The sequence below is a fragment of the Salvelinus sp. IW2-2015 genome, linkage group LG35 (genome assembly GCF_002910315.2).
Source record: "Salvelinus sp. IW2-2015 linkage group LG35, ASM291031v2, whole genome shotgun sequence".
NCBI classification, from domain to species: domain Eukaryota; kingdom Metazoa; phylum Chordata; class Actinopteri; order Salmoniformes; family Salmonidae; genus Salvelinus; species Salvelinus sp. IW2-2015.
This window is the reverse complement of record NC_036874.1, coordinates 11333441-11344646: the sequence shown is the minus strand read 5'-3', so window position 1 is coordinate 11344646 and position 11206 is coordinate 11333441. Positions and strand designations below refer to the sequence as shown.

The following is an 11206-nucleotide window of genomic DNA, read 5'->3' as shown; positions in this document are numbered from 1 at the left end:
TACCCTTAGGATAAATCTGTCAAACATGAACCACTGTCTTTATATAGGCAACAACATTTAATTGTAGTGTCAGGCAGGTTGTAGTGAGTGAATAACATTGATTAAAAGATAGTTGGGCCCTCTTTGTGAAACATTTCAATATATAGCACGGCTTTCAGYCAATCAGCATAAAAGGCTCAAACCACACGGTTTCTAATTATCTATATAACTCTTAGTTTGCATTTTTGCTTTCATATCATTAGATCTATCCAAAAGCAGGGTGACACAGCAAARTCTGGTGTGCTGGCAGAGCTGATGTACCAAGCAGGTGGCAGCTGGRCTCTTACCTTGTACAGTACCAATCCTCATGACYTGCCATAGCAAAATTTGGCAACAMTTAAATTCCTGAACACATTTCAATAACAGGTATAAACAGAGGCCACCATTCAGTCAGACCCAGTGTTACACCACATCCGTCATGTCTACATATTGGCAGACATTGAACATGGAGATTGAACAAGCAACGGGAAAGGCCTTTAGAGTAAAATCTATGGAAATAGGAAAGAAAGTATGTTTATGATGTTCATGTGATCAAATAGTAGATACCATAAAGACAAAAACTGAAATACTAGTGTGCCTTCTGTATGTCATACAGCATTCCCTGCATGATACTCCCTCAGTGAACAGCTCTTCTTCATGCCACAGAAACAAGACAGTGACATCCGGTGGTACCTCCTAGAACAGCATGTCAGAGCCTATTAGAATTTTCACTCGGTTTCCAATTGACATCAATGCATGACTAAGAGAATATTTGACTTAAGTAGAAGTTTGCCCCATAGACTGTATTTTTATATAGGAAAAAAAAACTAAGCATTTTGAAAAAGCTTTATTGTAAAATTACGCTTGTTGTAAATCAGTCAACACAGTACGGACAGTGGGTATGACAAGTAGACTGTACAACAATGCAGTAAGTACATTTTTCAKAGCAAAAAGAAAAAAAGAAAAAAAAGGAACAAATATAACCTGTCTATGGCTGACATTATTCATGACAAATACATGCTGGACAGACAGTTAAAACTAATCCAATACGATGATAAACAATGTAAAAATAAAATGGCTATTATTTGATTTTAGTCATTTAGTAGAGGCTCTTATCCAGAGTAATTAGGGTTAAGTGCATTGCTCAAGGGCACATCGGCAGATKTTTTACTTAGTTGGCTTGGCGATTCGAACCAGCGACCTTTCGGTGAGTGGCCCAATGCTATGAAACCGCTAGGCTACCTCCCGCCCTAATAAAATCTATTCCATTTCAAATCTATAGCATGATCTCATTTTCATTWAAAAAATTCACGACTTCTCACAGTAAATAATTAAAAGTTCAAATGAATACTTGCTTTACAATCTTAAAGCTCCGGGTTACTCACATTGACTGTAAGATGACTGTAAGGTGAAAATTAATGGTTAAAAAGAGTGAATGAAAACCATTTCTGGTTTACTTTGGCTACTGCCATTCCAGTGTAGGCTACTTTAATTAAGCCTTGGTATGTTCAACCACACACTACACTTAGTGCTTCAGTTAGAGCTATTCTGTACATTAAAAATAATTGAGAGGACATAAGGCTGACAATGCTTTCAGTAAATATGAAGCACACAATTACTAAATTATCCCCAATAAGGTCATTTGTACATAAATATCCAGCATCAAATGTTGATATCGGAGTTTAGGTATTGAAAATAAAATCACGGTAGCAAGTTTGCAACATTAGTACTATTTACATAGACAACTRGTAATTGTGTTAAGGGACAGATCAGTTACGCTGGGGGATATTGAACGTCTCACACCACCAGAATCTCCCGACTCACGGCTCCATTCTGTCAGAAAAGAAAGGGAGTTGAAACAAACAGAATGATGAGTTGGCCTGGTACTGTACTATAAGCATTACTGTCAGTCTAGAGACAACAAGCATACATATGAGAAAAACCTGCTAAAACATACCACCACAATTCTGGCAAAACTAGGATCTGGATATATATTTCCTTCTGCTAAATATGATTATACMATTTTTTTGTAACTAGCATTAAAGGGAAACTTTGKGATTTTGGCAATGAAGCCTTTTATCTACCTCCCCAGAGTCAGAGGAACTCGTTGTAGCCTCTACGAATCCCAGAGTGGAAGACTCTTCTCTCGTCTCTAACATATTTTTGGGAACAGTCCCTTCACAAGTCAGAATGCTGAATAAACTTAATTTGAACGTACTTTACCTTAATCTGACACAAAATATCCAGAGTATTGTTATTAACCTGACTTTCAGCATGCTACTCTGTATATCGGTTTGTAGTTTCAATAAAGATGCAATTTGCATGTTACTTGCACAATATGTCAACAATGGCTGATCTTAACCGAAGTACAGACCGAAAGTTGTCACACGCAATCAGCTGGCAAATTTCAGAAGTACTTCCAGCTGATTGTGAGGGAATGCACTCCGGTCGACAACGTTCGGTATCATTCGGCTGTTCTTTACATATTGTGCATCACGTGAAATGCATCAAGAGATGGAAAAATACATGCAACATAAAACTACCAGCGCCKCAAAAAGTTGGGTAAACAACACTTCACTGTGGACATTTGATCTCCACTACCTTCAGGCAAAAGGACCAATAGCACAGACATTCATTTTAGTCAACATTCTGGCTTGTAGAGACTATTGCGTCTTTTTTACAGCGTCTTCTCTGACTGATTATCCATGGAATAACCATGGTAACAGTCTGATGTTTAGGTAAAACTCGTGTATACCCTTTTTATGTCTCGGCATCCTGTATGAACAAAGTTAGTGGTATTTTCACACGCAAATGCTAACTAGCATTAGCACAATGACTGGAATGCTATGGGGAACAGCATGCTAGCTTTTGCTACAAACAAGACGCAGAGACATAAAAAGGGCATCCACTAGTTCATCGGACTCTGGGGAAGTAGATAAAGGGCTTCATTGCCAAAATCCTGAAGTATCCCTTTAACTATGTTGATGAAAGTAGTTCTATGAATGAAACAATCAATGAGGCATTATGGCAATGCAGTAAATAACGCTGTGGCCTTGAGTGGCACCCTGAATGCTCAACGCCCATATGCAGAACCCTGTGATGACTGACTGACCTTGCGTAGATTGCTCTTCTTGGAGGACGTCAAGCTCTCGTCATCGCTAATGTAGGGAGGCAGGGGAGGGGGTGGGTAGTTGTCGTCGTAGCGACGGTCGGGGTAGTTGGAAGGCGGGGACATGGGAAGTGGAGGGGGTCCACGGGGGGCCCTGTCTCGGTCCGAGCGTTCGCTGTCGCTGTCCAGGCGCTCGCGGCTCCTCGCCCTCTGCTGCTCGCCTAGACGCTTCTTCTCCATGGCTTCCCGCAGAAAGCTATCATCGTAGGCGTCCCGCCCACCACCACGGCCGCCACCGTGCTCCCGATCACGTTCGATGGCCATCAGGTCGTCACGGCTACGGCTGCGTCTCCCCTGGAGACCGCTGACCGGGCTGCCTCCGCGGCGACGACCGTCAGGGGAGGGCTCGCGCCGTCTGCGGTCGTCAAAGTCACGGCCGCGGTCGTAGCCGCCGCGGYYGCTAAAGTCATCATCCGAGCTGAGGGGAGAAAAAAAAGTGGGTAAACAACTGGGTCGAATCATTATCTTCCCCAGATTTGACCTCTGAGAAGTACGTCTCATGCACTAGAAGGAGAAAGAGTGAGAGAGGCGCCAAATAAGAACCTCACCCTCTCCTGTCTCTGGCTCCTCCTCCGTCGCGGCGGTGGGGAGGGTAGTCGTCGCGGGGATCCCGGGTGTCTCTGGGGTAGCGGTCTCGGCGGGCGATATCATCCAGGTTGTCCATGGAGCGGGCGCGTCCGTGGGCCCCCATGTGGGGGGAGGGCCCACCTCCTCGCCGCGGGTACTCGTCACGCCCCCGCTGGCCGTGCGTGGACACGCTGCTGATGGTGCTCATGGCCTCGTCCTGGTCGTACACGGTGGCGAGGGGCGGGGCCTGGGAGCGGCCACCGCCACGGCCCCGTGGGTCATCGTGTAAGGAGCTCACCTCGCTCATCCCCCCATCCACTGAGAGAGAAAGAAAGATGGGGGGAGAGGAGAAGGAAAAAGGAAGAGGATGGGGAAACGCACAAGAAAGACAGTGAGAGAGATATCAAGTGATATCACAGTTAAAAAGCCCTATCACATTAACATTACAACACATTAAAGTTGATGAAGCCAGTTGAAGGCTCCGTGTGAAATGAACAAACACTTCCCCCTTTCACTTGAACAACACCCACAAAACACAACATTGAACTGATCCTAGAAGAGCACTCCTACTCTGATTACAGGCCCTGAACTCTGCAGTACAGTACAGTTGACATGGCTGTGTTTATGTGTAGGTGTAAGACTCACAGCGGTTGTACTTCCCAGCGGCGTCACCAGACCGGGTGGGGTCCAGGTTGGCTAGCTGTCTCTCCATGTAGTAGATGGCCTGCGTTGCATTCCTATCTGGGTCCACCTGGATACGGTAGCCGCTCCGAGCTGAGGAGGAGGAGGGAGTAAATCATGAGAGATTGTGACAAGCAGGGTTGGTCTCAATTCCATTTCAAGTAAACATTTTTTTTGGTTTGCTTCGTAAAAAAAGCAATGTGGAAAATTTGAATGGGAATTTCAGTTTAATTTGTGAATTGACTGAATGGAAATGTTAATGAGCCCAACCCTGGTGAAAAGATGAAATATGCTGACATTTTTCAGCCCCCGAKATGATTCGGGAGCTGAGCTATAGCTCTGGTTAGACTTATGTATTATCACAAATAATCAAACAGACTGAGAATTGTAGTAAGCATTTTAACCACTCACTTTGGTCTCCTGCGCCACTGTCCTGGTCATGCAGCAAAGGCACCTGGGAGCCATGTCCAACTACAAACAGAAAACAAAAACAGATTTATCAAAAGGTTCCTCACCCCAGCGTTGAAAACCACATTGCTGCGAAAATGTGCAGTACTGAGATCAAGACGAGCATTAGTCCACTCAAAACGGAGGGGAAAAAAGTCACACATCAAGTCCTTGCTTTTATCAAGCTAATTGTCATGTTAAAACTGGAGAGGGGCTGTAGTTACCTGAGCTGGCTCCGTCGTAGTCCCGTCCGTAGCCGTTGGGGTGTAGTGGGGGGCCGCCCATCCCCTGGGGTAGGGGCAGCATGGGTATGCCGGGCTGTTGCATGACCCCTCCGTAGGGTGGCTGGGCGTACATGCTGGGAGCGTAGAGCGTGGGGGCGTATTGGCTGGGGATGCCTGACTTCACCGCCTTGCCTGCTTCGTACACTGAATTGAGAGGAGTGAGTTCACAGTGTTACGACACATTAAYGTTGTAGTTAGGTGGCATACTGTAAATACATATTCTGGAGGACTTCATTTGCCAGTGTGTTGTGCATGAGCAAAACCTTATGTCTTTCTATGAATTGTATTTTATTTATTTTTATTTAACCTTTATTTAACTAGGCAAGTTAGTTAAGAACAAATTGTTATTTACAATGGCGGCCTACCCCGGCCAAACCCTAACGACACTGGGTCAATTGTGCGCCGATCTATGGGACTCCCAATCACGGCTGGTTGTGATACTGCCTGGAATCTAACCAGGGTCTGTAGTGACTCCTCTAGCACTGAGATGCAGTGCCTTAGACCGCTGCGCCACTTGGGAGCCCCAAGAAGATAAGAGTAGCAGCACATACTGTATAAATAATATGTACATGAGAATGGCAAATGAAAGGTAAACAGTGCCAGGGTCACAAACTGGCAAAGTGAAACTGAATGAGAAAAAGGAGTTTGGTTGAATGGAATGGGCATACTAATGTGAAAGTGGCATCGAAGCAGGATGCTCTGTGCCAAGTGGAAAAGGAACAAGTAGGGGTGGAGAGTGGTACTTACGTGCCCGAGGGCAGCAGCATTTCTCAGGGCAGCAAGGGCAGCTGATGTAGCAGCAGCAGGTGTGGGGGCAGCACTGGCACCAGCAGATCGCTATGAGGAGCAACAGCAGCAGGAAGCCAAACACTACCAGTACCACCAACAACCAGTCTGTAGACAGAGAAAGAGTAGAGAGAGAGACAGAGAGCAAGATATTATAATTATGTATGTATGTATGGGCAAGCTAATGTGTGTGCCATTCAGTCAAAATGAAACATCTCTGCGTTCTCTGGGTGACTATCAGCGTGGTTGAATATTAACGTTTCTGTATTGACATAGCACTTGTTCATGCAGTTCTAGGTTTCCCTTGGCTCTGTTTAAACCAGAGAAGTGGAGGACGTCTACTGTTCAAATGCCAATTTGACAAAGCTCATTTCTTCAAAAATGTGGACCAGAAAATGACAATTTCCAAGTCTATCAAGAACACTGGAGAACAGAGCCTTAGTATAGAAAAATAAACATTTGTATTATAACCTGTAGCTTGGCTATTCCAATGGTCAGTCTAGTATGCAAAGGCCACAGTATGTATTGTGTGAAAAGTCACAATGACAAGCAGTAAACATTGGAGCATCTACACGAGAGGATCATTTCAGACATCAGAGAAACCAGATAACACGGTGAGTCATTCTGTCAGATGAGGGAGCTAGCTGCACGGGAAAGAAAAATATATGCCAATATAGTGAAAGAGGACATACTCACTTCAACCACACATCGCCTATAAATGACATAGGCTGCAGTCTGACTGAAAAAGTTCATTTGCGGTTAGAGCCGACACAAAACAGACCAGAGCTATGTGCTGAGTGGCCCCATATTGCAACAATGTCAGAGCCTTTAGGGCTATAGTTATGTTCTGCTGAGAGTTTTGCGGTCTCGACCATGAAAGAGAGAAAAAGCAAGTTAGAGTTGAATATAACTTTTTAATCAATGCAACCAACTCATTTTCTATTTCAAGGGTTAACAATCAGTTTTTTAAGTTGTTGTGGGGAGACTTCCCATGCAAGGACAAGTCAAAACAAGATAATTGTAAAGAGGTGTGTTTTTTTTAAGCTTTTTAGCTGTCTGTTGAGCATTACTTTGAGATGTTAAGCAATGTTGCTCCTCATACTAAAAAGTAGACCTTGAAGGTGTTGTAATGTTTAAAAATTTACAAAACAGAGGCTTGATTCAGTACAGCCAAAATCGTTGCACGAACTACCTTCATAAAAACATTAACAAGCTTGTTAAAGTAAACCATGCTTGATAAATCAAACCAGCAAAACCTTCGTTTTTGTCAGCCATTCTCAAGGGAGGCTGCTTCTCAGACTACATTTTCTAACCACACTGACCATATGTTGTCCCATTCAAAGCTGTGGGTTCAGGCCAAATGTTATTCACCGGAAACTGAACATAAACCAGTGGCATAGTTTACATATTATCTTAAAAAACAGGGCTCTTAGGCTAGGGTTAGTCTCTACTGATTATAAGGGGCAAATTGGAAAGTACCTTCCATAACCAGTAAGTCAATCTCAGGCAGGAGATCAGTGGTATTTGACTTTCTCTCTGTGAAAGAAAGAAAGCCACAATTATTTTAAAAAGCCCCAACTATCTTTCTAATAAATGACTACACCTTTGCCCTCTTGAGTCTCCCTCACAACAACTTGTCCTTCTTGGAAGTCCCTGCTAAAGTGGTTCATGATTCACGAATCACTTCAAAAAATAAGTCATAGATCCTTCCGAAGAAACGTCACTGAGCAGTCTCATTAAGCACAACCAGGAATCAAATAGCAAATTTGGAAATTGTGGAACTGCCTGAAAATTGGATTTGGCTTTTCAAGATCTTTTACATTTGATTGCTACTGCTATCAGATGTTGTGTTGCCCCACACGGTGTCTAGCTAACTCAACAAATAAACCCAAGCGAACTAAGAGGAAACTAGCACAGAGAAAATTAGTGATTGTTCCTCAAAAGGACACACAGTTCTGTGAGGAGCAGTGGTATAGGACTTGGTAGAGAGATGGAGGGGTGGTGGTGGAAGGGTGGATAGATGACAGCAGGTCAGGGGAGCTCTAAAAAGGGTCTATTAGGATAGGAGCCACTCACCCAGCACTATGAGCTCAGTGTAGTCCTCGCTGTTCCCTGTCAGATCCTGAGAAGACACGACAGAGCACACGTACACGCCGCTGTCTCCCCACGCCGTCTGGGCAAGGTTCAGGTCTGCGTCTAAAGAGACAAGTAGGGTGGGTTTGAGGAGGGGACACTGGCAACAGAAGACTCACTCTGATATAGGAGCCTTGTAATGGAACGCTGACAGAGAGAGACAGGCACACATACGCGCACAGACTGGTGCGCTTGCCCGCCCCCCCACATCACATCACATTTGAAATCACAAAAAGCCAAACTCACTGTTCAAGATGCTGACTTTTCGCCCCTGGTACTCCTCGCCCAGAGTGACAGCACTGCCCTGCTTGGAGGCCACGATGCGCACTGTCCGCATGCTGTCGGCACACTCAATGTTGGCGTTGTAGTTAGGGTTGTTCTGGGACAGGATGTTGTCAGCGCTGCTGGGGTTCAGGGCTGCCTGGATGGGGTCCCTGCAGTAGGACTTGTACCTCCAGGTGATTACGGGCGGCTGCGTGGAAGACGTCTGGAAGTTGCAGGTGAGCGTGACCGGCTGGAACAGGATGACCACGTACCTCTTGACAGGACACTGGACAGAGATGGCCATGGTGGAGCCTGGAGAGAGAATAGGAGTGTTAAAAGAGGATAGTTTGTCTCAATGCATGCAGGTAGAGATAGATATCTTCACCAACCATAACAGTGTGCAAGAAAGTGTTTGTTGTTAACTGAAGGCAGCTTACTTTTCTCGTGAGTACATKATTTGCAAAATTTTCTAATTTGTAATTCAGCAGCTCTGTGAGAGTGAAGATACAGACTGGTCAGCTTTTTGCCACACCCAGAGTAAGTGACAGTCACAAAGATATGTCATAACTAAAGACTGGTATCATAGAGAATAGATGCAATGAGTCACCAAGACCTTAAGCTGGGCATGTTYCATCAACAAAACTCYACATTWGAGTAATAGCCTAGCCCTAGATGCTGACYCCATGGTCAAGACTCAGTGAGATGATGTAATAGTTCAGCTTTGACTGAATTATACATTTCGTAGGGRGTAAAATGGTATCAAATGTATAAGGCAGACATAGGCATTTGGCATGAACATATTAGATGTTACTTGGCTCCATCAGAAACTTCAACTTGCTAAGATTGCTTCACCGCTCTTCAATTGTCAAAAAGGTAGCATCACTGTGGAATTCCTGCTAGATAGACTAATCTGTTGAACTACAGTTTCATATCATATTTGGAGTAGGGAGGTAGTCTGACTAGTATCATTGATGTGATATTATCAAAATCACACCCCTTCACCTTATTCCAGGCTATGTGTGTGCACAAAAAAATGTCAGGAGTCAAAAATATTATGATATGATGAATACTTGATCTGAAAGTAAAAAAGAAAAGACTTTGACTATGATTCAGGCATTAAAATGAAAGTGTCTAGTAAACCTTAGKTTACTGTATTCTGACATGTAAATATAGATTGTTGTCCACCACTGGAGAACTGGAAATCTGTTATCTGAAAAATACATAGGACTATAATTAACCTTATACATTTTCTTTCTATAGGAAAAACACTCAATATTACTTATACGGTGGTGATTTTACAAAGCCTACACAAAACTGTAAAAAAATACATAAACATAGTATTTAGGGCACGTCATGATGCCAACAGATGCATAGYATTCATACATGTTCAAATTAATACAGATGTAGCCATTTGGTGATCAACACCTGACAAATCAACGAACTCCAGAGATACAGGTTACCTCTAACGATAAAAAAGAAAAAATACAATTGAGCACAAGGCTACTTTYCCCTACGAATTCGACATCAAAATAAGTTAACATTGGATAATATAAACTGTTTAAAAGAAKAAGTTTATTAATAAATACACAAATCAGTAACTAACTTATTGATTAAATTGTGCCCTGACCCTCCCTTCTTGAAAAACATTGCATTTCCTCTCCCTACCTGTTGCCATAAGGACGGTCACGACGAAAGTCAGGAACATCTTTCGATCCGGAGTATATTTTAGAGAAGTCTCAATTTATAAACCTCAATGTAAAAACCATGTATAGTAATGAATTCAAGGCCTGCATAAATGCCATTAGAAACCTTGTAGAACCCCAACCATGTATTGTTTTTTTCTTAACTAGGTAGGCCTTCCGACATTTTGTCTCACAGCGTAGGTATGCAAGTAGAAGGCGGACCAGACAGGTGAGATTGTCAAGCCTCTGGCACAATRGGGGGACGTTTGATGCGAATCCTAGGGGTGGCCATTGGAAACTAGTATTAGTTTCCAATGGCCAGCCCTAGGATTTGAATGTGAAATATGTTGAAAAAAAACATTTAATACATAAAAWAAAAAAATATTACACAGTTTATTTAGTTTATCGCCCTCTGCATTGATAATCTACATTTGAACGTGACCTGGGATACACCCATTCCACCTCAAACTACCGGGAGCGATAGTTGGTATGGCCTAGCTCGAAACTAGTTTTTTTGTTTTGCCTCTATGCTAAGCAGCAGCAATGTGGTGATCTCAAGCTCATGGCCTAGTGAAACACTGTTTTATGAGGATGGTTTGTTTATAAGCAATGTACTCTATGCGTGAAATGCCAGTATTGGCCGGGCTTTCAATTGTGGGTTTCAATTTCTATTTGAGTTTGATTTGTTGACTTCAACTGTTGCATTTTCTTTGAAGAAAAATCGTTTTACATACAGTTTTCACTCTGAATATCCTTAGCGATTGTATCCTACACGTTTCACATTGTTTTGATACCGAGGTAAAGACAGTTTCAGGTTGGATAATCGCGCTTTCAAACCACTTGAGCCACACTCCAGATAAGTGTCATGATGTTAGAAAAATTGCACACAATTGCACACATAAGAGGTCTTATTTTCACGATTTGGACATTAATTTGCTTTGCAAAGCTAATAAACGTGGAAATGTGAGCATCATTTTGTATTTCTAGTTGAATTATGTTGGTCATGTGACCACCTGACCTCAAACAAGGTTCAGAATGTACACTCATTGGGCCTACACATTGCACACCCTTTAGTTTGTATATTTTCATCGCACACAATTTTACATACATTTTTCAAACTTTTATAATTTCAATAGCTCCTTGGTCATGTAACCTACTGGACTCAAACAAGGTGC

The 11206-nt window shown here is 43.1% G+C and overlaps 1 protein-coding gene across 2 annotated transcripts; it reads right to left on the bottom strand.

Moving 5' to 3' along the window:
- Positions 1 to 850: 850 nt before the first annotated feature.
- On the bottom strand, positions 851 to 10249 carry LOC111958823 (lipolysis-stimulated lipoprotein receptor). 2 transcript variants are annotated; one of them, XM_023980104.2, is made up of 11 exons: positions 10015 to 10249; positions 8332 to 8661; positions 8029 to 8148; positions 7432 to 7488; positions 5914 to 6060; positions 5107 to 5310; positions 4847 to 4906; positions 4400 to 4528; positions 3736 to 4072; positions 3131 to 3605; positions 851 to 1851 (listed from the first exon to the last, which is right to left on the bottom strand). In XM_023980104.2, exons 1-11 carry the CDS (start codon positions 10052 to 10054, stop codon positions 1816 to 1818), a joined length of 1935 nt encoding a protein of 644 aa, XP_023835872.1. In that variant the 5' UTR covers positions 10055 to 10249; the 3' UTR covers positions 851 to 1815. The 2 variants fall into 2 exon arrangements, with proteins under 2 accessions (XP_023835872.1, XP_023835873.1); XM_023980105.2 differs by lacking the exon at positions 7432 to 7488.
- Positions 10250 to 11206: the final 957 nt, after the last annotated feature.